General features: G+C 51.9%; 1 protein-coding gene across 1 annotated transcript in view; it reads right to left on the bottom strand.

Moving 5' to 3' along the window:
- Nucleotides 1-26,089, bottom strand: part of KDM4B (lysine demethylase 4B) — a 129,631-nt gene that overhangs the window by 72,202 nt on the left and 31,340 nt on the right. Inside the window, exons 3-6 of the mRNA XM_087816674.1 lie at nt 23,327-23,492; nt 17,656-17,831; nt 16,460-16,574; nt 13,492-13,685 (exon numbers count right to left, since the gene is read on the bottom strand). Of these exons, the coding sequence (XP_087672800.1) occupies nt 13,492-13,685; nt 16,460-16,574; nt 17,656-17,831; nt 23,327-23,467 (626 nt within the window). The 5' untranslated portion in view covers nt 23,468-23,492. The remainder of the gene's footprint in view (nt 1-13,491; nt 13,686-16,459; nt 16,575-17,655; nt 17,832-23,326; nt 23,493-26,089) is intronic.

Here is a 26,089-nt window from a genome sequence, read left to right as displayed (position 1 = left end):
TCCAGCGGCGTGTGTGCCTTAGCAGGGGATGCCCTTGATTTACTGCTGTTGAAACATACAAGATGGTCTGAACAGAAAAAGCGAGGACAGGTCTACTGAGAGGACAGGAGTGTCTGAAGGGACAGGGGTTGCTGGCTCAAAAGAGAATAATCTTGGTTTCCATTTCATCAGAGTGGAATTAGACAGGCCGACGTCAGCCACCCCCAGCACGTACCAGCACAAGCCTGGGATGTGGGAACAAACTGGTGCAGGCCTGGGAGGGTGGCTGAAGTCCACGTCTCTCAGGGTTGAGAGCAGTCAGGACACCTTCAATGTGGGAGACTCCAGGTCTGTTAAAATGACTTCCGATGTCATTGGTGTTTGCATTCATTGTCACACAGACACGCAAGGCCTACTGAACCTTGGATACACACTGGCCACCAAGGATCCTGGCAACTGGGAGGACAGAGGTGGCCCTGGGTATCCTTGACCTTTTCTCTTAACTAGGGGACTAGCTTTCTCGAATGGTGAGCATGAGGGTTACACAATCTTTACAAACAGGTCCTGTGACCACTAGGGGTTCCAGCTTCCATGTGTAAGACCATCTGGGTCTCAGCCTCCTGCCCAGAAGGTGAAAGCCACAGGGCACTCCGGGTCACTTCCAAGTTGCTCTGGGCCCTGGCACTTAGGGAAGGGTTAAGCTCACACACAAATTACATTGGCTCAGCTCCGTTCAGCTCACAATCAGGCAGGAGAGAGCAGAAAGACCAAGCCTCAAGGGGAAGCTGCTGAACAAGGGCCATTAGCGTGTCTTATCCTGGTGGCACGGCCACCTCTGGTCCCATCCTGCGCCAGCCCCACAACACCTTAAGGCCACAAGGGTTCCCATCTGCTGCTGATGGGCCAACATGAGAGGAGCACATTCACCGCCAGATTTGTAAGCAAAGCTAATGCAGACTTCCCCTACTCACAGACTCACAGGAACCTCCCTTCTGGGGAGCTGAAATCTGCTGGCAGCAACCTTGCCATGGAAACCATACCCTGCAAACAGAACCCAAAATCGCTCATGGCTCAGCTAGAATGAAAGGTGTGGGGGTAAGCAACTCTGGGCCAGGATACTCTCTCTTTCTGTGGCAGAAAGCCCCTCACTACAACACCTGCAGCAGCCACAGACCCCCCACAGTTAGAATCAACTACAAATCTAAACACTGCCTATAGGAGGATCTCCATATTGACATTTCAAACAGAAGAACCAACAGTTTCTAGAGTGGTGGGCAGGGAAAGGCTTCCGGCTTCTTGCCTGGTATGCTCCAGCCCAGAACCAGGAAAGTGGGGGGCCAAGAGGGCTTCCTTGGCTCCAGTTGCCCAAAAGCAAAAATCCTGCAGCCTCACAATAGTGCCAGCCAGTGCAGAGCATCACTGGGCCAACTCTAAAGCATCTACTTTGAACAAAAGACTCTAAAATGAAGGGCCATCTGCTCCTGCCAAAGCAAGCCAGAGGAGCTATGCAACAGCCAGTGATGCCTGCGGCCACAGCGGTGAGTGGCAGACGGACAGGGGATGATCGTACCCGTGTGGGGTGGGCTGGCGACCAGGCAGCAGGGCTAACCCACCCTGCCTGCTCCCACCCAGGCCCTGGACCCTTCCTTGCATGCTAACTCACCCTTCTGGCCAGAGGAATATTCCTGGAATGCCTCAGTGCAGTAGCTTTCTAGCCCAGGAACCTTCTAGACTCCCAGCTCCTGATCCAGCTGGGCCCCTCCATGGGCCGCCCTGGTCCCTCTCCTTCCACAGACTTCCTCACTCCTGCAGCTTCTCTGTCTCCATCTCAGGGGCTCCGAGGCTGCCAAGACTACCAGGCTTGGCCCTGCTACAGGGGCAAGGAGGGGGATCCAGCCACTCCGTAAGCTCCTTTCCCAACAGATGGCATCTGTCCTCATGTGAGTCCAGGGCTTGAGTAGACCGGTCTCCCTCTACAACCTGGCAACCACCTTCATTTAGCACCCACCCCTTTCCCTTCTCCTCTTGGACACATGGTAAGACTATGTTTCCCAGCCTCCCACACTAAAGTGTGGCCATGTAACTTGACAACAGTCAATGGGATGTGGGTGGAAGCCATGGATGCTGCCTCCCAGGCCTATCTATCAAAGCTTTCTGAACACTCCATCCCTCTTGCCCCACCTGGACACTTATGCCCAGCATAACCTGGAAGCCATGTGTGGAAGGTGACAGAGCCTCTATCAGCCTGGGGCCCTGCATTCCTGCATCATCCCCTCCATCTCTCACAAGAACCTACCAGCTTCAAGTTCAGCTAGAGGAGTCGGATTCACTGATAGTTTTAGGACCCTGTAAGAAAAGAGTTCTTCTCTCCTGAACTTGGCCTACAACTTTGGACCAACTTTGCTAGCTGGGACGCATCCTGTCCCTAAAGCTGAGCGACTTCCTGGCCAGAAACTGCCACCTCTCTTCTGATTCAAAGGACAATGCTTTGAGGAACAAGGCAGAGCAGTAGTTAGGAATACCAGCGGGGCCACAGCCTAGTTTAAGCCACAGTCCCACCACTTCCGAGCCAGTTGGCCCAATCCAGCATCTATGCCTCATCTGTGATGGAGGCTGGCACAGGGTAGCAGACAAGTACAAGGAGTCACTCCAAGCACTGCCCAGCATGCAGAAAGCACCACAAGAGGCCACTAGTATCATTACTTTTCATCTCATCATTGTGTATAGTAATAGACTTCTTACACAATGACAGGTAAAAGGTGACTCATCCTTTGCAACAGCCACAAACTGGAAACAACCCAAATGTCCATCAACAGTGAACAAATAAACAGATGGAGAAGCAGTTATATGATGGAAAATTCTACAGCCGGGAAAATGAATAAATTATCGCCACATATAACATGGATAAATGCAAGATACAAATGAGTCCATTTGTATGGAGTTCAAATATGGCCAATACTCAACTGCCCAGGGACACAGACGCAAGCAGAAAAATGACACAAAGAAATAGACACCAGCACCATCAAAGACAAGAGGGTGGTTGTCAGTTCTGGGTGGAGAGAGAGCCTCAAAAGGAGGGGGCACTAGTGCAGGGTAGGGGAGAAGATGCTTTTCCTGACATCATGGGGCTTTCACAGGAGCTGGCTGTAGAGCCATTTGGTAAACTGTACATATATATTTTTTTAGTACATACATATTTTGTATACTTTCTGTACCATGTTATGTTTCATGATTTAAAAAGGTTACAAAAAAGGGAACACACTATGACAGGCACAGTTCTCAGATGTCCCCAAGACTTCTGGCCCCTGTGGCTCACACACCTGTTCTCAGTTATTCAAATATTCCTCTCAGTGCTTCCATGAGGGAGTTTTGCTGTTAAAATTAAAATCCCAAATCAGTAAACCTTAAAATAGAGAAAGTATCCTGGTGGGCCTGACCTAAGCAGGTGAGCTCTTAAGAGAGGTGGGGCCTTCCTCAAGTCACAGATGCCAAGTGTGAGGGGATCCCCCAAGGAATCCCTGGAGATGTAGGGGAAAACCTAAGAGCGGCCTCTAGGTGCAGGCAGCAGCCCAAGGCTGACAGCCATTGAGGACATAGGGACCTCACTCCGCCAACAACCTGAGTGAACCTAGAAGTGGATCCTCCCCAGAGCTCCGGAAAAGGGCCTAACCCGCCAATGCCTGAACTTCAGCCTCTGAGCCCCTGTACTGAGGACCTGGCTGGCCTGTACCTCGGTTCTGACCTACAAGAGTGTGAGCTAATCAATGCAAGCCACAACTCTAGGCTCAGTTATTGTGGAACAACAGAAATACTAAATCAGCCAGCATGAAAAGAGAAGAAAGGAAAGAAACGAAAATATCTGACAGAAGTATGCCAGAAGGTTCACATCTGTCCCATCTGGGTAACTGGGCACACGGCTGTTCTGCTAATTACTCTCTTCCCTATTCTCATACTGGAAGTCTTTTGGGTTTTTTTAAAGAATACACTTCAAAGAGGACAGCATGGCAAGGGGGAAAGAATGACTTTACAGTTGACAAGCCTGACCAACACACTCAGGTCAACATCAACTATGGTAAGTGACCTTCATTGTGAGGTCTTCCTCCCAGAACCCATCACCCAGTCTAACCATGAGAAAAACACCAGACAACCCTCAACTGAGGGACTTTGCACAAAATCCCTTTTCAAAACTGTCAAGGTAACCAAAAACTGAGAAACTGTCACAGCCCAGAGAGGACTATGGAAATATGACAACTAAATGTCACATGGGATCCTGGATTGCATCCTGGGACAGGGAAAGGACATTAGGGAAAACAGAGGAAATCCGAGTACAGTATGGACTGTAGTTAGTAGAAATGTATCAGTAAGAGTTCATTAACTGTGACAAATGTACCAGGCTAATAAAAGATAATAAGGAAGCCAGGTGTGCGGCACATGGGAAGTCTCTGTACCATCATTCTCTGCTTTTCCGTAAATCTAGAACAGTTTGAAAAAGAGAGAGTACACCACCAAAACAGTAGACAAACAGACAAGCTTGTAACAAATGTCTAAAGCACAAGGAAACAATCTCATAGTTTGTATCGGGCACTCCTGGCCGGTTCATCCTGGGACCTTCCACCCCTGAACAAAAAGCCAATTTCCCAATTTCATCAGCTGCAGTGACACCCAGCTGTCCGGGCTCACAGTATAGCAATAGCTGATCCGAAATATCAGAACCCCCCACTTTAGTCTTGCTGACTCTGGAGGACAGCACATGGCGAGATTCTTCCATAGCAGAAGGCTAACCTTCCTCTGCTTTACTCGATGCTAAAATCACTTTGCATTCCCTGAACAAACACCAACTGTGTCTGTCCCTGCCAGTGTGCTGTGACATGTGAGGAACCAGCCCATGGGGACAGATGGCACTGAAGTGTGGGAGCTCTGAGTGAGTGCCCCTAAACACACTGGGTTTCCTAGGTGCCCTGCTCTGAGTGGCACTGGGTGCATGTTCTCAAGTGACCCATTGCCAGGCTTAGCCAGAGTGTTAAGAGTTTAGTGAGGGGAAGGCTGGTGAGAAGCAAGTCCAGTGAATAGTAGGATCTGTGATTAAACCATGTGGTGCCATGCTGCACGAAATGCTCTAAAACTGCCCGTTGCTATACCCACCATGGTGATTAACAACACAATCCTAGTCTCATAGTCTGATGGCACTTGATTGCCCAGTGTGAGACTCGAAGGTCTCTCCAACAACAGGAGTTAATTTTTCAAATGCCAAAACCAGCTCTCAGTTTTAGATTTATTGCACAAATTTTGACAAGCAGAAAGCCAGGGGTGGGAGCATCATGGCGATAGTGTGGTTCTGGCAAGAGCGAGGCTGAGGGATGAATAGGAGGGCTGGGAGGGGATCTGGGCTGAGGTGACACAGCTATCCTTCCCCTAGGCACCCGCATGCACAGACCCTCCTGGCCATGCTAGCACTGCACCACTGTTGTGATCCCAAGTTCCAGAGCTCTCAGCTGTAACACCCAACTAGAAACAAAAGCCCCAGCCTGGGTTCTCAGCAGCCATTTGGGTGAGTGCACACACACACACACACACACACACTCATGCAATGTGAGTGCACACTCTCGCGCACTCACACACTCTAGGGTGACAAGCCGCAAGGTTTGCCAGGACCTGACAGTGTCCCAGGATGCAAGAATTTCAGTTCTGAAGCAGGGAAAGTCATGCTGGTCACCCTGACATATACACAGGAGCATTGGAAGGAGGCAGTGGGCAAGTGGGTTAGACACAAATGGAATAAAGGACAACCAGCTCTGGTACTGTGGCCATGGTCACAGTCAAAAGAAGACACTGGAAAGGTGACCAAGAAGGTGCTCCTTGCCTCTCCACAACCCTACCCCAGCATGAGCCCAGCAACACACAGCTCCACTGAACACGCTTACATCTGCTCTTAGGAGGAGGTTTCTGCTCTAAAATACTCTTTGTTGCTGTATTTCTGTCATCTTAGCTCAGGACCCAGGTTTCCCCAGCGTGTTATCAAGGTACAAAACAAGCCGCCTCCTGATATCTTGGTAGGTCTTATCCATCTGACCTCCCCAGGCACCACAGCCATACCAACTCTGTCCCCAGACACCAAGTAGGGGTTTGGCAGGCTGGGGGTGAGTGAGGGGAGGAGGTGGAACATCTATCTGCTCTCGAATCTTGTACCGGTGACAGGGTGTGGTGTTATTGAAACCAACAAGCTGTCAGGCTCCTACCAACCTTGGCACAGAGCCTTCCCTGCCACATGGGGCCTTTCGGGATCTTGCCAGAGCAAGGTGGATATGAGAAGTTACCCTTATCACTGGAGGAGGGGTTTTGCCTGAGTGAGGGAATGGGGACGTCCTGGTGGCTGCTGCCCTGGAGTTTTAGAAGCCACGAAGTTGCACATGACCAATGAGGCCTCCAGGCACCAGCACTCTCCACCAAGGGCCTTCAGAACTGCTGCCTGGTCAGCTTCCCATGGCTCCATCACCCACCTCAGCCCCCCCCATCACCCTCCCCCTCCCCCCCCCCCAACAATGCAGAGGACTCCCTGGGCCTGGACCAGGCACTGTGGTCCACCAGTCCACTAGCACCACCTACAGCCAGGCCTGGGTTGTCGTCTTTGGAGAGCCCAGTAGAAAGGAGGGAGGAGGGAGGGAGGGAAGGGGAAGGGAGGGATTATTCAAAGCTGCAGGAGGTACAGCTGAGAAAAGGACTGATGCTACCTCAGGTGGGCCTGCAGAGAGGCCCCAGGGGCTGGCTAAGGGGCAAGGGAGTGGCCCAGTAGCAACCCCCTCCCCCCCAAAAGAGCCTTGCTCTGTCTGGGCAACAAACCCACCAATCTTGGGCCCAGCCCGTCCAGCCTCTTACACAGGCTACAGTCAGAGAGCAAGTCACACAGGTGCTAGCCAGTGCATACACACTTCCTCCTTGTGCCCCCATGGCAGGGAGTACATGTCCTCAAATGTATACATATACACTCAGGCCTGCACACACAAGTACATGTGCACATACAAGCACATTTGCACACACCACCTCAATGTACACAGGGCCGCCATGCACACAAAGGTGCAATGCATGCAAGGCACATGTGCATAGATGCACAGGTGTACGCACAAACATGCACACTCACATGCACCCGCGGGCACACACATACCTCCAGAGTACCAAGCACAGGCAGAGATGGCTGTGCCTGCTGGAAATTTCCTGGCAGCAAAGGCTGCCCAATCCTTTTCCTATAAAACTCCCCTGAGCAAATGGCAAAGAAAAACTCTAGGTGTAGCTGAATCAAAGAGAAAAATTCTCCAACCCCGTGGGAGCCGCAATCAGGCTTCTGAAAGGTCAAGGAAGGGGCAGAGCTCTCAGACAATCTCCCAGACTCCCAGGCTCTCTTACCAGCATTCCCTCCACCAACCCCTGCACAGAAGGATCCACTCATCATACCTCAGGACCAGACATGAGCTAGTGAGGGATCCATGCCCCATATGGGAGCACAATCAGACTCTGTCCCCTGTTCCCCACTCAGGGACACTGACTCCAAAGACTTGGAAGACCGAATCCCAGATAAATCAAAGTGGGAAGGATGGAGGGGCTGGGGAAGCCAGAGACAACTCAGGGAACCTGCACCACCACCCTCATGGGATGCTGCAGAGTCTGGGGCCTAAAGGCCAAGGTCACAGCCCTGAGGGCCAACTCCTAGAGGAAGGAAAGCATCCTCCACTGGGGAACACCCCCTTCCGGAGGGAAATAGGTATCTCCACCTCCTCCAAGAGCAAGAAGAACCAGAGAATGAAGAGGGAAGGGGGAAAGGGGTGGCTGTGTATGTGACCCTGCCTAGACCGTGTTGATGTTCCTTCAGCTAAAACACATCTGCTGTGGCCTCAGTCATCTGGAAGGGGCTTTCCCTTGCTTGCAGCATTTAAAATATAGAAAGGAAAAACCACAACTGGACAGCTCTGCCTGCATCCCAGCCATCACAGTGTAGCAGCCCACTAGAGGCCCTGGTGTCTGACTGCAGCTCTTGGCAGCCCAGAGCACCAGGCTCCTGGCAGCTCATCCACCTTGCCCAACACCGTAGAAACAGCCGGCCTCTGCTCTTCACAGTGGTCTTTGGCTCCTGCAACTGAGCCCACCTGCCATGCTGGCCTCACCCTCACAGGCTGTCATCTCCCAAGCCTGCTCTGTGACTCAGGGGTAGCAGGGCACTCCAAAGCCTTTGCCAGCCCTTGTGTGGCATGCAGGTACACAGGACGTTCCACAAGGCACCTTCCCCTACCCTGGGGGGCAAGCCAGAACCACAGCAGGGCCAGGGGACTGACTCCTTATGATGACAGTAGTGTGTGCCAGGGTACCCTGGCACAGGGCGGGAGGCATTCTGCTCTCTTCTTCAGGATGCACAGCACACTCCAGATGGTCCAGAAGTGCCCAGGGAGACAAGGGCTGACCAGAGCCCAGTGTTCTCCAATTCCCAGCCCAGAACTCTTTCCTGGGGACACTTGGAAGCAGCAGGGAGGACAGGAGGTGGCAGGTGCTACATGTGGCGATACTGCTAGAAACACTGTTTAGTGCTACACCTGAGAAACAGTGTGAAATAACACAAGGTGGGTGTGTCCCATGGAGCTGAGGTTTCCAATGATGGGCATGGGAGAAGACCAGGCCTGAGACTGACAGGGACTGAACCAGGTGGCAGATGGCCAAGGGGAGGCCCTCAGGCAGAGTGGCCCTGGGATAGGCTGTGGGGATGTCATCTCTGGCTAAACCACTACTATCCATGGACTCCAAGGCAAGTGTCCGGCCTAGGACAGCAGGCTCTACAGGGCACAACCTCTGGACACTGAGCCCTAGGCTGCCCACCGCCCAGGCCGGGCCCTGCAGAGCCAGCCCTGCCTCCTGATGCCCATGCCCACCCACCCTCTGGCCTCAATAACAGACAGAGCGGCAGGAAGGCCCGGCAGTGGGGAGGCCGGTCCTCGTATGAGTACAAGTACCAGTCTATTTTAAATCCCCATCTCAAAAGGAGCTCTGAGGCACTCAAATGCTTCAGGTATTCTTAGCCTCGCTGCCTGAGAGCACCACGTATTGCCAGCTTTTCAAAGCAAATTCCATGCTTTTATCGACACCAGGCTGTTCACGTCACTTTGACACACAAATCACACTACCGAAGTAGCAACAGACCCAGAAAGCTTTCATAAAATGCTGTAAACCTGAGGATGTTGACACTTTAAAAAAAAGTGCTACCGAAATACTCTGAAATGGTTGCAATTAAGCTACTGTAGACACAAGCGGAGCAATACATATATTAAGGAGACAGACGTGTGAGCACAATCTGCCAGAGAATGTCTCCTCTCCGAGGGCCCAGGGGAGGGGTGGGAGCAGGGCACTACCCTCCCAGGGGGTTGCCAAGTGGCTCCCTGAATCCCAGCCCAGGGGCAAGAGGGCACCTCACCTGCCCCCCAAGCTGGTGTTCATGTCAGGCCCATGATGGAGCATGACCAGGAGGACCGACTCCCACAGGGATGGCACTGGCTCCACAAGATGGAAACCACAGCACACTGGAGCTCTGAGAGGCTGAGGGGTTACTGTGGTCCCAGTACCCAGGTCTCCTGATAGTTACCGAGCCCCTCTCTATGCCGGGCCCCTGCTGGGAGCTGGGTACGAAAGGAAGACAGAGAGTCCTGCCTTCACAGGGCCCATGGTCTGGTGGGGAGACACTGATGCCAACATCCCCACCCTGATCCTGAGGAGAGGAGAGTTGGAAGGGTGCCCAGCACAAGCCAGGCTGAGCAGACCAGGCATGGAGCAGGGAGCTTGGCAGCGGAGGGAGGCAGAGGCCCCTGCAGCTGGACCCTACACAGCCACACTGTAAGAAGCCCCTTTCCACTGGCATACTTGGTCAGCGTGAGAGACCTCCGAGTGCAATCTTACCCCCCTTCAGGACCAGAAACAGACCAAGGTCAAGGTGCCTCCTGGAACACTCTTTCTGTCAGAGGGCATGCTGCTGTGTCCAATGCCAGCCCTGCTGATGGCTTCCCCACTTGGGAATTGGGTTGTGGGGAAGGGTAGAGGTGAGATGATGGGTGGACACAAGAGCCATCCCAAGCAAACCAGTGATGCAGCATGGGACAGCAGGGGGGCTGTCCTCAGGGACTACAGCCTGAAGAGCACCAAGTGCTGGCAACAGGAGGCGAGCATGCAAAACCAGGTGTCTGTCCTGCTGCATTACCCAAAGAAGAGGCTGCTGTGCCCTACATTCCCAGGGTCCCCTCCCATGGACAACTCTCAGGGACTTTCCACTGCACTGTCTCGCACTTCACCTCCTTCAAAGCCAGTCCCACCACCTTCCCACTATCCTCCATCCCAGCCACTTTTCAATGGCCCCACCATCCTCTCATGACCAGCCAGCCTCCTTGCCAAGCTCCCTGACGCCACTTCTTGCACCAGCCTCCCTGAGACCAGAGCCTTTCCTTGGCAGCCTCACTGCCTGCTGCAGGGCCTCATGCCCCTAGAACACACTTTTACCCCAGGGTCACGTCTGAGAGCTCAACCTGCCCTCAGCTACCGTGTGTTGAAACTCAACATTGGCTTGCTTTCTTTCCCTTCCTTCCTTCCTTTCTTTTTCTTCCTTTCTTCCTTTCTTCCTTCCTTTCTCCCTTTCTTTCTTTCTTTCTCTCTCTCTCTCTGCTTTTTAAGGAAAAGGTGGGTTTTCTTCCCTTAAGGTCCCTCTGGCTGGCAGACCCCAATCAAAACCAGGGTGTCCTCACAGAGTTGAGCAGATTAAAGGCAGTGTTCCTACTGCCCATTCGCCTGCCCAACAGAGTCCTTGCTCTCCTCCTACTGTGGCTCCCAAGGGGTCCTGGGATGATGACTGCCCAGTGGATTCTAAAAAGGCGGAGTCTAAAAATGATTTAAAAAAAACCTAGGAAATTTCCACCTTGGTGCAGGGAACCAACGGTCCATGGGGAAGGGCAGGGGCGCCATCTAGTGACCCTCAGGGGAGCTGCACCCTGCTGAACTGGGACACAGAGGACAGAGGACACTCGGATGTGGGTCCAAGTCACTGGCCAATACCATGAGGTACCATCCAGGCCATTGTACATGCCCAGAACACACACACACACACACACACACACACACACAAAAAACACTTCACATGCAGAAACACACGTATACATAAACACAAATACACACACACTAACAGACACACATGTACATATATTCATACACATACAAGCACACATATACGCACTCAAACAGACACTCAGACATACTCTCAAAATCACAAACACACGAATCTGCACGGGTAGTCAGCTGCTCATAGGCACTCAGCCTGCACAGCCCAAGGAGAGTACACTGACTGCCTGGAGGCATCAGGCAGAGCTCCAGGGGAGAGGCAGCTCCACTCGCACCACAGGCTGCACTCCCCGGCCCTGCCCTCCTGCCTGCAGATGTGGACTTGGGGCAGAGCATGGCCTCTTCTCCACCTGGCCTGGACCGGGGCCTCTGTGGAGTCACAGCCTAGCCTTGTCATGGAGAGAGGAGGGGACAGGGTGGCTGTGCTGCCACTGGGACCTCCTGGGCAGGACCGGGACAGTGCCACTGACCAGGGAACACTTCTACCAGAGTCCTCAGAACCACGCTCGTGGGCGTGAGATTCAGGCTTTTGTGAAAAGGGCATCACCAACTCATCAATCTCTCTCCAAATTTGTCCTGGAAAGGCAACTCCTCCCAACCTGGAGGTTTCGATGATCAAGGGCCAATGCAAAGCCACAGAATGCCACCAGAGGAGAGAAGCAGACTGAAAACAAGAAGCTCATGGAACTGTAACAGGACCCCCCAAAACACTCAGGGGTAGCACAGTTCAAAGGCCAGAGGGCCCAGGGCTGGCAGGATAATGGCCCCAAAGACATCCCAGTCCTAGTCTTGGGACCTGTAGACATGGCACTTCATATGGCAAGAGACTTTTCAGATAAGGGACCTCGGAATGGGATCACCCTGGATTCCCCAGGGGGCCAAGGTCATCACAGGGTCCTCATAAGAGGGAGGCAAGAGGGGCAGAGTCAGAGATGGAAGAGGCTGTGCTGCTCACTAAGAAGAAAGAAGGGGCTGAGAGCCAGGGATGCGGCGCCTCTAGAAGCTGGAAAAGGTCAGATTCTTCCATGGAGCCTCCAAAAGAAATAACCCAGCCCACATCTGGGTATTAGCCCTGTGAGACTCCTGACCTCCAGAACGTAAGAGAATAAAGGTGTGTGTGTTAAGGGTTGTGGGTCATTCATATCATTACAGTAGCCCTGGGACACTCATATAAATGCCTCTGCCATGTCCGTGTCCAATGCTTCCTTCCCTATCCTTCCCTGCCTGTCTGAGCAGGAACTGCTTTGTTCACATGAGAGGTGAGGAGAGCATGGTCACACAGCCAAGGGTGGAACAGGGAGGCCTGGCTTCCCACCTGCAATCTCCACCGGGCTCCTGGGCCCTCTATACAGAGCTCCTATTCCCACCCCACTCAGCAAAGGGCTCCAGGAGGTCCAAGCTACATAAAGGGGTTGACGTGCCTATGGGTACAGGCTCAGCCAAAGGGGTGTCTTGGCCAGGGTCTGCTGCCTGTGTCCCCAGCTGTGCTATGTTCTCCTGTCCCCTGCCCTCCACTGCCCCTAGCTAGCTTGGCTGAGGTCGTGAGTGCCACAATCTGCTCCCGGGCCTCCTGCCTCCTGCTCCCCCCTCCCACTGCTCTAAGCTTCGCCAATTATTGTGACAACAGAGGCAGGGAGATAAATGCAAAGCCCCAGCTCAGAAACAACAGTGAACAAACAGAAGGCAGCTGCCCCCTGGCCTGCCAGCAGAAACTAGATGTGAGGTTAGTGTTCAGCTCAGAGATTCTAAAACACAGAACGCACTGGACATATGGCCCAGCCTGCAGGGGCCCAGCACTCACGGAGTGGCCTTCAGGGCAGCTCGCCCACCACTGCCCAATACCTGCAAACCAGCAGGGACCCCAGACAGCAGGGGCCTACTGCTAATCTCACCCCTCAACTCGAAGGCCAAGAGGAAGGCAAGGGGAGGTTCAGTGCTCAAGGCCACCCAGTCCCTAAGCCCATGGCCCCAAGAGAGCCCCCAGTACAATAGCCACATGCCTGACTCAGCCTGGGGAGGGGCTGAGGGAGTCCAGCACCAGCCACTGCTCAGTGGGATGCTCTCTAGGTCCCCCCAAGCTCCACAAATCAGGAAGCTCATTTCTGAGGGGCACGTATCCCTCATCCCCAAACTGATGGGTAAACTGAGGCTGCCCTGAAGCCAGTGGGGGCAGAGCCAGCAGATCTTGATGTACCAGAGCTCCAACCCTGGCCCACCCTGACTGATAGCCCTGGCCACAGGGAGTCACTCAGAAGGCACCCCAATGCCTGCCTGACCCCTGAGGAGCCTATCCACCTGCCCTCCCCCTGCCCTTGGCCCTGCCGGCAGCGGAGACCCTCCTCCTTATGAAGCAGGTCAAGCCGCTGGCTGGACACTCACCATGACTTGGGCTCCCCAAAGTGCAGGTAGTTGATGCTGTACAAGTCCATATCCTCCGTGTGCCAGGCAAAGGTGGTCTTCCACATGCCAAAGTACAGGTAGGGGGTGTTGACGCCCTCAATGATGGTGCCACACTCTCGCTCCACCATGTCCAGGATGGTCCGAAGGTTCCCGATGTTCCACTGGGCCACATCCTGTAAGGCAGCAAGCACACAGTCAGTGGGTCGGCCATCCCAGGAGCACCCGGGCCCTGCTAGCCCCAGATACTAGAGGGAGAATAGGGAATGTCCTTCCCTCTAAGCCCCCGGCTGCAGTGTGACCCCCATGAGGACCCAAAAGCCCAGGTATTAGCTCCAAACCTGTCCACTTTAGAGCCTCACCCACCCCAGTATCCAAAACACATTCTGGGCTGCTCACATACTACACACGCCAACAGACTGCCCTGTGCAATGCAGTTGGGCAGAGCTTTCTCTGGTTTCCATGTTGAGCTGTGTGTTAATCTTGGTAGTGAAGATCTCAGTTTGGTCATGAGTAACTAATGTGCCTCAAAGTCAATGACATGGAAAGAGGAAGACAACTGCCGAGTGAGGCCAGACCAGCTAAGGTGCCAGACAGTCCTTCTGGAACCTCCCATGGAGAAGATGGAGATGGTTCTCAGAACCAAACAAGGCTGGAATCCTCACCTACCAGTCCCATCTATTCCTAATGCCACAAGCAAACAAACTGTATCCTTTCATAAGAGCTCATAAAATGCGCTTTAATCAACTCCCATTCCCTAGAGAACCCTTCCAGCCTGTGGAGATGCTGAGTGAACATCAGCATTCTTCCCATCCCAATCCACCCTGTACCACCCACTCCTGTCCATATTATAGGCCCTTGATGTGGTAAGACCAGTGGCTGGCTTTTGCAAGGTGAGTACTGACAGAAGCCCAGGACATGGGGTGGGGGCAGTAACCAGACCCCTCAGTATAAGAAAGAAAAGCCCAAGGTCACCTTGAATAGAAGCTGCCCAAGGTCAGGGCACATCAAAAACAGGTTGTTGCCCTGTCCAATACACCTCACTGTCCAGCTCACACATCCACAATGCAGACACAGGCGGGGGACCTGAGGTTTAGTCTAAGCCAGGCAATAACTCGTGTGGCCAGGGCAAGTCATTTCTCTGCTCTGAGCCTACATTTCCACATCTGTAAAAGGAAACTATTGCACTAGGTTAGGCAAGGGAAACACAGGGCCCCAGATCCTCTTCAGGAACCTATGGCAGGCACTGCTTCCGATCTTAGCATTGGTCTCACAGAGCCTCACTGGGCAACAGAGGTCTTCATAGGGCCATCACTACAACCGACTGCAGGCAGCACACGGGAGAAAACCCAGAGGTTCTTGCTGAACAAGGCTCTAATTTTTTAATCTTTATTTGAAAACAATAATGCAGGGTCTTCAAGAGAATGAGAAGACAAGCTACAGATCAGGAGAAAATATTTGCAAAAGATATTTTCTGATAAAGGATGGTTATCTAAAATAGACAAAGAACTCTTAAAACTCAATAATGAGAAAACAAACAATCTACTTAAAAAATGAGCCACAGACCTCACCAAGGAAGATACACATTAATAGAAGCTCCACATCGTATGCCATTGGGGAAATGTAAATTAAAACCACAGTGAGCAACCACCACACACCTATCAGCATGGCCCAAACCCAGAACACTGACACCAAATTCTGAGGATATGGAGCAACAGAAACTTTCTCTTATTGCTGGTGGAATGCAACATGGTGCAGCCGCTCGGCAAAATGAAATGCTGGGCAATGATTCATGTGGGAACCTAAGCAGTAGTCCTGTTTTTTCTGATACCTTTTTGGAGTCACAAGCCCTGTCTGTTCTAACGAGCTCCTCTCTGGGCGTCCAAAAGGGTCCCCACTCCTCCCAGGAGGGGGCGCTATTTCCACCCAACTCCAGCCCTGCCTAAGACCAGGACTTAGGTGGCACCCACCAGCTGCTCTCATGGTGAGTGTGGGCTGAGTGGATGAAATAGTGTGTCCTGGTAAGAGATGACCTTCAGAGTGACAACATGGGGTAAGGGGCACAGATGGGGACAGAGAGGGCCACCCCAGGGAGTGGAAAAGGCCAGATTTTAGCCCAGGGTACCTCATGCAGAACACCCCAAGGAGAGAGCTATGTTCAATAACTCAGAAAAAATATTTTTAAATATATCTTTATTGATTTCAGAGAGAAGAGGGGAGAGAGGAAGAGAGAGATAGAAACATCAGTGATGAGAGTCATTGGTCTGCTGCCTCCTGCACATCCTCTACTGGGGATCGAGCCTGCAACCTGGGAACCTGCCCTGACCGGGAATCCAACCACAATCTCCTGGATCACAGGTCGATGCTCAACCGCTGAGCCACACCTGGCCGGGCAATAACTCTGAAATTAACCCCAGGACATCCATCCCAGGGTTATCTGAGGTCTCATATGTATTAATAAACTGTCACCTAAAAAACAAGGGTCCCACTCAAACCTCCCTCTGCTTTAACACCAGCACCTCTCTGGGCCTCTGTGTCATTGTCACCAGCATCTGGTCTATGTCCTTTGACAGGTCAAGGCTAGGCCCCCTGTTGCCTGGGTGTCCCCAGAACCCCCCAACCCAGCATAGGGACCAGGCATAAGTGAACCCAATAGCAGCCTGACCGGCTGAGAACTTGGGGTTCCTGGGATTCTGAGGATGGCAGATCAGGCCACACAGGGCTTTACGATTTGGTAGGAAAGATTTTGCAAGTGAGTAAAACCACGGGATTCACTTCATTCATTCTAAGCCTAGGCATTTAATTGGAACTGGAGCCCAAACAGAAAGCCCAGCTAAGCTTGTTATTTTTAACTTCCATTTTCAATTCCATTTCCATTCATACTCCTTCACCTCTGCCATGGAAACTGAGTCCTTATTTTCCCCAGAAGCTCTTGGCCTCGGGAACTTACGTCATCATACAAGGAGCCACTGATATCAGCCCCATAGATGGGAGAGACGAAGGTGAGGTTCTTCCAGTACTTGCGTTCCAGGTCGTCGAAATCCTGGTGCCGGGGAGTGCAGTATCTGTGAGCAAACAGCACACCGAAAATGGGGGGCTCAGAGCATGTGCCTGATGCTCACAGCTGAGCCAGGTCCAGGGCATCTGCTGGATACACCGAGGGAGGGGCTCTGCTCAGACCACCCACTGTCCCCACCACAGGGCACAGCCCCAAGGAACACAAATGTGGTCCCATTGTTGCTGGGAGAGCATTTACTTCAGCAGGTGTGTACAGGATGGGCAGGCAGCCCTGCCTGGAATGATGCCCCTTCATCCTATCTCATCAGCTAGCTGGGCCTGTAGCATCCAAGTCACAACACACACCAGGGGCAGGTGGCACAGGTGGATGGGCACAGGCTCTGACGGTTCTCATCATCCCATTGCTCAGCACATGCTAAGAATACCGATTATGGGTCAGGTACTGTCCTGGGCACCAGGGCCAGCGCGTGAGCGGGCAGATAACACCCTGCCTTCACAGTACACTTATGTTTGAGAGCAAAGGTACTGCTGGAAATGCACAAATGATTTCAGAGAGCCAGGGAGCTGGCAATAACAAAGAACAGGGAGGAGAAAACAGCAGTGTGCCCGTGAATGCCCACAAGAGCATCCATGAGCACACAGAATGTGCATCAGGAGTGTGCCCGTGTATGCACTGTGTTGAACCAGGAAGCAGCGCTTGGGAATGGGTGTCAGAGAGCCCCTCTCTGAGGAGGCACCATCAGAACAAAGACATTATGGGAGGGTGTAGGGGACGCACTCCAGGGACAGGGGACAAGGGCAAACCCCTAGCAGGCAGCCCTCAGAGGTGAGTGTTGAAGGCAGTGTGAGGTGGACAGGTGGCCGTGAGCTGGCGAGGGTCTGGATTTCGCTCTCTTTAAACTGGGAGGGATCTGAGCACAAGGTGCCAAGACTTACCCAGTGCACCCAGAGCGGACGGTATGAGCTTCATGGGGGCCTCCATGTGCCCTACCATCTCTGTACCCCCAGAGCCCCTAGTGGACTGGGCTTTGCATATCAGGGGGGTGGATGCCTTTAAGGTGTGGCTCCACCTTAGAGCCAGGCCTTCAGGGGGCCCGCCCTACACCCACCGGGGTCCCCACTGCATACTTCTCGCTGTTGGCCAGGCGCCGGTACTCCCCAACTGTCATGGCCTTCTTCTGGATGTTGTACTGTGTGAAGAGGCCTGACTGGCCCGTCACCACCTGCTGGATGGGAGCTGGGATGACCACGTCATCGATGTCGTCATATGTCTGCCGTGGTTTCCACTCCTTCGGGGGTATGATCTACGAGACCAAGGGGGAAGTCAGTGGCACCTCCAGACAGGCATGTCCACTCAGAACAGAAGGATGAGCAGAGGACACATTCCCCACTCCTGGGAGACCAGCAGCTACTACTTGGGAAACACACCAGGGACTGCCCCCCCAGGGGCACCAGGAACCATCTGTGCCTTTATCGAGCACCCAAACGATCTAGTGCCAGCAACGTGGGCACGACCAGCTACATCTGAAGTTCTTATAAAACCTTCGTCACTGGAGGGCAGGGCCACTGCACCCTCTAGCTTCAGAAAGGAGCAGGCTGGAACCCAATTCATTGACACCTACTGGGGGTAATCATGGCTCTAGGTGCTGGGGTGGGGAAACATGGGAAAACAAAGATCCAAGTGGGCCTTACATTCCATGGAAGAGGGCAGATGATAAATACCAGTAGGAGATGAGGAAACTCTGTGGGAAGGTAACCAGTTATAAGTACAAAGGATATAAAATAAGGAAGGGCTGGGTAAGAAGCCCAGAGGCAGAGGGAGGGTGACAATTCAAAGTGGGAAGAGATCTGAGAAGGTCACCCTTGAGAAAAGGTTCAGGTATTTCCTGGAAGTAGATTTAACAGGCAACCACCAGGCCTTGACCCTAAGCAGATGGCAGCTCTCCAGGCCCTCCCCTCCCTTCTCTGCCTTTCTCCATAAGGGAACACTAAGAGTTAGCAGGAAATTTGGTGTCAGGGCACTGGGTCTGGGCACACCCTGAGTGGGCACTGTGCTGGGCTTGCTTGGGCTCAGAAATCCACTCCTGGCCCCCTCACCCTCCTGGTTGGGGGCGACCTCTGGGCTGAACCAAGGGCGTCTTGAGCACCAGGCACACTTCTGGGCAAGCCCCACAGGGCTGACGGCGACTAGTCTCTCCAATCCTGGTGGGTGTTTGCAAGCCTCAAGTCTCCTTTCAGGGTGCCCAGCACCTAACAGCTTTGGGAAAAGGACCTACCCAACCCATTTTTAGAGCATCAGCATGAACTCTAAAGAGGCTGAACCCTCACCCTGCTCAGGGCCAATAAGGAAAGAACACGACGCAGATGCCCAAGTTTGCTGACAGCTTCCAGAAGGGCTGAAATCCATTTACCATCCCCAAGGATTCCACTGTCACATCTATCACATCTGTGGGAGAAAATGTTTTGCTTGGCAACAAAAACACTTATTCTCCAGTTGCCTGTTAACAACAAAAAGGCGCTACATCCCGTCAGCACACACAAGTTTATTTACAAAATACAAATAAATAACAACAGAACAATAAGAGGAAGTCAGTGAGTCTCACCTGGGGCAATCCTGCCCCCAGGGGGCACGGAGTGATGTCTGGGGGACATCTGTGGTTGTCATGACTACGGGTGCTCCTGGAATCGAGTGGGTAGGGGCCAGGGATGCTGCTCAGCACCCTGCAGTGAGCAGGACAGCCCTCCCCAGTGTGACCTGACCTCGATGTCAGCCCTGCCCACCAAGGCTGGCAGCCTCATGTAGGATTGAATGGGGACGAGGACACAGCTATTCAGTGAAGGCTCTTTCTGAGGACATCGCTCTTGCTCTGTCTACCTGTATCTGGTGCAAGGCCATGTGACAACAGGGTGCCAGCTAGGGTCAGCCTGCTAGCAGAAGGTTTTCTTAGATTTCAAGTGAGAAATCTGAAGATTCAGGTGCTAAACTAAAACATTCAAGGCTGGAAAACAGAAAAATAAATGAAAGGGGCTATGCCTCGAGGATCCAAGATGTTCTTCAATAAGGAAGAATCTGTGACCTTGAGCTGCTTTTTAATTACACTATTAATGTCCCCTCTTGACAGAAAATCTAGAACTCCTCCTGCAGGAAAGTGCCGTGACCCTGGACCAGCTCCAGACCCACTTCAGTTCTATTAGAAGTCTGTCCCTTATCCCAGTCTGGGGTAAAATGAACAAAATATGTCACTCCCGAACTCCCCACTTTCAAACAAGAGTCTGAGGCTATTCTGTTCATTTATGCCATCCCTAACACACTGCTGTATGAAGACATCTGGAAACCAGGGAGGGATCTCAGACACAGTGCAATGCCTGGTTTGCATACATGTGACCGCTCCTTCCTGGACACATTCAAAGCAGGCTCTGAAAAGGCTGCTTAAAAGGACGGCCACTTCCAGCTGGTCTGGAACCTGAAGCTTCTGGAAAAATCCCTTAGCAATGTATTGTTTTCTAACACCCTCACATCTCTGCAAGATGAGATCTAAAAGGAGGATCCCAGACAAAGGACATCTGACAGATGTCACCTAAAGAACTTCCAGCATTCTGCCCTAGGTGGTTTGGCTCAGTGGTTAGAGTGTTGGCCCACTTCTAGCTGTGGCCCTGGCTCTACCTGTGCCTGCTGAGTGCCCACCCCCTACCCAGCTCTACCGAGCCCCACACAGCTTTTGAAGAGGGGTCCAAATACAGATTTTAGGAAAGAAGAAAACCCCTACCTACACACATATACATGCACACAAGCACGAGCACACACATGCACACACACATGCACACACACACAAAGAAGGGCAGTCAAGACTGATGAGACCAGGGTGGAGGGACATCCATGTCTGCGGAGCCGACTCAGGCCAGCAGGACATCATAATCATGTCTCTTCTTCAAAGATACTAGCAGTCCTGAGAGCCAAGGGTTCTAGTTGAAAGAAATGGGGGTGCCCAGGGATGAAGCCCCTGCTTCCCTGGATCCATGTGTCCCCAGAGTGGCAGGGAAGCCGCTGAGGGACTAGAGGCACCACACACTGTCCCTGCTAGACGGGAGAAGGGACATGTGTATTCATGTGTGTTGGTGTGACCCTAATTCCCAGGAGAGTCTCACAGAACCTGTGCCTGCACCCCCAGGTTGCCTTCACCTCGGCCGGACTCAGAAAGAATTCCCGCATCCAAAGGTGGCCATCGGTCAGAGAGAAAGTGGCAAATAAACCACCACTTAAGAGAGAAAAGGAACATGCAAAACAAAAGGGAGAATAAAAATATTTGCCTCACGAAATCCCCAGTGCAAACAGTTTTCCATCGATCCAAATAAATTAGAGAAAAACTGGTCCACTGGAATTAAACGCCTAAAGCAGAGGCCTCTGGGTTCAAAGAAGAAGCACTGAGACAGCAAAGGGGATAAAAGAGCGGGGAGAGAGAAGGTAAAGGGGCGGATTGCAGAGGTAAAGGAGGGGCAGCAGATGTGACGGAGGTGAAAGGATAGCGGAGAAGTGCCAGGGCTGGGATTTAAAGGTACTTCTAACAGAATAGTACAAGATACTAATTTGCTACAAGTTTCCTGACATAAAAGATGACATGAATCCAAAGGCAGATGGGTTGACTGTGTCCTGCGAAAAGTGGACAGTGACAACAAAGAAAGGAACCCCAAGCTCCCCCTCTCACAGGCACCAGAATCTCCCCACCACTGGGGAACTGCAATGGGCAGAGCAGCAGAAAGTGTCACCTGACAATTGACACGAGACTATGGATTGGTGGGGATTGGTGGGCAGGTAGAAAGAACGCTTCTGAACTTGCTAGAACCCCAAGTACAGACTTTCCAGAGCACTTCTCATATGAGATGACAAACTGCAGGCAAGTAAGACACAGGCGGTGAGCACTGAAGGTATTTAAAGGGAGAACTGAAGTTAATATGGCGGTGGCAGCCATGGTTCCCAAACCACATAGAAATGTTCTGTTTTGTCTATGTTATTATGAATACAATGAACAAAAATCATGAGGAAGAGGAGGGAAAGGTGCTACAGGCATACTGCCTTTTTCTCCTGAGGCTGAGGTTGAAGGTATGGGTGTCACCAGGACAGGAACTGCTTTAGCAACAAAACCAACCAAAACTCCTGGGGGGGGGGGGTAAGCAAACAGCAGCCTGTGGTCCAAATCTCACCAGCTGTCTGCTTTTGTACAGCCTGTGAGCTAAGAGTGTGTTGTTTGGGGGTTTGTTTTTTCATTTTTAAACAGTTGAGGAACTTTTTTCAAAGAAGAATATTTCAGGACACGTAAAAGTTCTGTGAAATTCACGGTTCAGTTCCTATAAATAGAGTTTTACTGGTGTACAGCACATCTCTTGGTTTACGGGTTGTCTAAGGTGGCAGTGCTAAGTGGTCCGAGAGAGACTACCCAGCCCACAAAGCTGAAAATGCTATCTGGCTCTTTGTAGAAAAGGTTTACCAACCTTCTGGTTTAAGGAATAGACAACTAGGAATCTTAGATAAAGTGATACTCATCCTGGAAGCAACTAGAAAAACCCTAAGCAAACAGGTTACGAATCTTCCCAATCATTAGGTGAGTAATGCCACACACAGGTTCCCACGAACATGAAGAAACACAGCCATGCTCGGTTGGAACATCAGCCCGTATACCAAAAAGGAGCGGGTTCCATTCCCAGTCAGGGAACATACCTAAATTGCCAGTTCGATCCCCAGTTGGGGGGCATATAGGAGACAACTGATTGATGTTTCTTTTTCTCTCTCCCCGCCCCTTCCGCTCTCTCTAAAGTCAATAAAAACGTATCCTTGGATAAGGATTTTAAAAAAAAGAAACACAGCCATTTATATTAAAAAGAGAAACAGGCCCTGGCCAGTGTTGCTCAGTGGTTAGTGTCAGCTGGTACACCAAAGGGTCATGGGTTCAATTCCTGGTCAAGGGCATGTACCCAGGTTGCAGGTTCAATCCCCGGACCCAGTTGGAACCTGTGCGGGAAGCAACCAATCAACCTGTCTCTGACATCGATGTTTCTCTCTTTCTCTCTCTCTCCCTCTCTCCTTTCCACTCTCTCTAAAAAACAAACAAACAAACAAAAACCAAAAAACAATGGAAAAAATATACTCGGGTGAGGATTAACCAAAACAAAAAGAAAAAAGAGAGACTCACAAGGTGAGCTTGTGTGTCTATCTGCCTTCACACATGTACACACACACGTATGTACACATATGTGTATAATATGCCAAGAAGGGAAACAGGGGATATTGGTAACAACATTGCTTCCAGAGACACGAGCTGGGGGACAGGAGGATGAAGGGCTCACTAGTCAATCTCCGCCTCTCGCACTGTTTGAATTTGCCTCACATGTGCATGCTACCTCAAAACCAAAGCAAAACGAAACAAAAACTTGTTTCACTAGGAATATAAAGGCAGAAAACTCAGGCCTTCCTGGCATCAACTGCCCGGAAGCTCTCCAGACTCTCAACCTCTTTCTCCCCGGGCGCGGTGAGACTTGCCGCCGTGATGCCCTGGGCAGCACTGACCACTGGGCTGGGCTCAGCACAGCTCTGTCTCCGCCGCAGCCTGCCAACTCCTGCAGGGGCGGGGCCGTGTGAGTCATTTATGACTTCCAGTGCCCAGAACAGTGCCTGGCAAGGGGAAAGAACCCCATCATGTTTGTAGATAAATGAGGTCAAAATGGTTCAGTGAACAGGTTAATGGGTGTACCACCGCTGGACATGAACACACACACAGAAGCTGCGCAGGACCAGGATGTCACCCACCTTTGCTAGGCCTGCCCGGTGGGCTCCCTGGGACTCGATGTAGGCCACATATTTGTTGAAGTCCTTAAATTCTTCCATGGTTGGGCGAAATGTCATGATTTTACAACTGGGGTTCTGGGCTCCATGATCCTCAGACCCCATGGCTGCAGCTGAGACACCGCCACACCTGCAAGGGAAGACAGAGAGTGTAAGTGTGGCAGTGCTGCCACCAGTGGGTGCTCTGCTCCCTTAGACCATACTAGAAGTACTCGTGGCCCCAGGAAGCAATGCGGGGCAGAGAGGAGACTTGGAGCTGACTTCCTTGCTCTGCTCTGGCACAAAAGACCAAAATGACTTCAACTAATTTAAAATAGAGGTGTCCTAGTTTCTAAAAGCCAACGTGATACTGGAAGCCAGAGCACTGATTTTAAGCTTGGGGCCCTAGGAAATAAAAGTTTTTCATATCAGGGACTCAAATTAATGTATGTCCTTCAGAGCTGGACATCCAAAGAGTCAGTATCACGCAGCAGGTTCTGTAGGGAAAGTGAGGTTGTGTGTGATCTGCCTTCTTTTTTTTTTTTTAAATATGTCTTTATTGACTTTGGAAAGAAAGGAAGGAAGAGGGAGAGAGAGAGATAGAAACATCAATGATGAGAGAGTCATTGATCGGCTGCTTCCTGCAGGCCCAGCAACTGGGGGTAGAGCCCACAACCCGGGCATGTGCCCTGACCAGGAATCGAACCACGATATCCTGGATCCTAGGTAGATGCTCAACCGCTGAGCCACGCCCGGCTGGGCTGATCTGTCTTCTTTTGAGGTGCAAGCCTGCAAGCGGGGGAATGACAACTCCAGGCGAGGTCCACCCTGAGCAGCGTGTGGGTAGTTCCAGGGCCGGCCTGGCTACTATCAGTGAATCCAGGCCCAGGGACCCATGGGCAACCCAAGGCAGGAATCTGGAACCAGAAGGACAGAAGGCCCAGCCAGAATGGCTCATTCCTGCGATCAGATGCTACAAGGTGTGGTTATAACCACATCTGGACATTTTGGCACAGAAGGGGAAACAGTGGCTATGTCTGTGCACTCTAAGAGTCACTGCAGGTGCCTGCAGATAACTGGAGACCAGGGCTCCTCTCAGGGAGGAGGGTGCAGGCTACAGTGGCCCCTCCTCTCTCTGGAGTTAAGGGGACCCAGTGGGGCTGTTGGTGGCCCACTCTGAACAGGAAGGGACTCAGTGACAGATTCGGGGACTCAAATCAATGTATCAGGGACTCAACAGGAAGGGTCCCTATTGGTCGATTAAATTCTGGTTCCAAAAGATTAGACTCCCTTCAGGATTTGGAAAAAGTCAGAATCCAAGTGCACAAAGACCTGTGAACTTGGAGAACAATTTAACCTAGTTCACCCCACTCCACCCCAAAGTGAGCTGGAGAATGAGAAACCCAAGAAGTCCAATGGTCCCAGAAAGGGGAGGGAGGGTCCAAGATGCGACCAAAGGCTTCCAAAAGGCACTCCCTGAGGTAGGCACTAGAGGGCAGCACAAGCTCAGGAATTGCCACTGAGGTGGTCAGTTCACCCTGGGATCTGGAGGCCCTAGGTTCACACGTAACCTGTTATGGCCTTTTCCCTAATACCCCATCCCATGCCTGGAGCACATAAGGCTGGGGCCAGGGGGACAGCATCTAAAGCCCCCCTCTGAGGGTCACACTCTCACTGGGCTGCTGGTGAGGGCCCCCAAGGATCCTGACATACATGGGGGGGCATTGCTTCACTGCTGTGTCCAGGCTGGGATCCACTATGACCCTGTGTCCTATGTCCACAACAAGTCTAAAGGTTTCTCAAGGGGCAGCCACAAAGCTGAAGTGTACATGGTAGGTCATCACCATTTCACAGACCCCCAGCCCTGTTCTATGCATTTTACATGGGTGAATCGTCCACTCCACACAATAAGCCCATTTTTCATAGTTCACTGAGGATACAGGACCCCATGAGGGGAAGTCACATGCCTAGGCCACATGGCAGGTATGTGGCAGGGCCAGATGTCCAGCCAGGCTCTGCTGAGACAGCCAGAGTCTCCTATCTCTCTCCCACCCTGGTGACAGGTGCCAGGACCTACCAACACCCAACAGCTCTCATGTTTGGTTTGGCTGGTCCTGGCCAGTTGGCGGCTTCTCCTCTGAGGCTGGTTCCTGAGTAGCCTACAGAGAGGGGGACACAGCCTCCTGCAGGGGCTGCCTCCCACCCCAACACCTGGCACCACTGGTAGGAGGTGACAGAGTATGCTAGTCTCCTCCCCAATGCCAGCTTGTCCCAGGCAGAGCTGGGGCAGCCCCAGGGCCCTGCCCACACAAGCTCTCCCTCATGTCAAAAATCACGACAAAGAGATGAGTGTTCCATCCAGGAGGTGGGAAAGCAGACGATGAGACAGCAGGTAGAGTATTCTGCATATGCACACTGGCAAGACACTCCTCCAACCACCATCATCCAGATTCGGCTCCACAGAGAATTCTATAGGATTTTTTTCTCTCTTATGAAATGAAGTTTTTTAGTAAGTAAATATAAGGAAGAAAATTAAAATGGTCTGTAATCTCAACACTCCATAACCCTGGACACATTTTTCTGAATGACAAATAAAAATCATATGTGCACATATTTAAAAAATAAAAAAGGAATTTGACTGGATGCCAGCTCTGGGCCATTCTTACAGTTTACTGGAAACATGGGGGGAGGGACAGAGGACCAACTAAGAGCCCCGAAGGAGGGAACTCACAAAACATTCCAGAAAGA

Source organism: Miniopterus natalensis, chromosome 4 (assembly GCF_054644295.1).
Source record: "Miniopterus natalensis isolate mMinNat1 chromosome 4, mMinNat1.hap1, whole genome shotgun sequence".
In the NCBI taxonomy this organism is placed as follows: domain Eukaryota; kingdom Metazoa; phylum Chordata; class Mammalia; order Chiroptera; family Miniopteridae; genus Miniopterus; species Miniopterus natalensis.
This window is presented reverse-complemented; position numbering and strand designations above follow the sequence as displayed.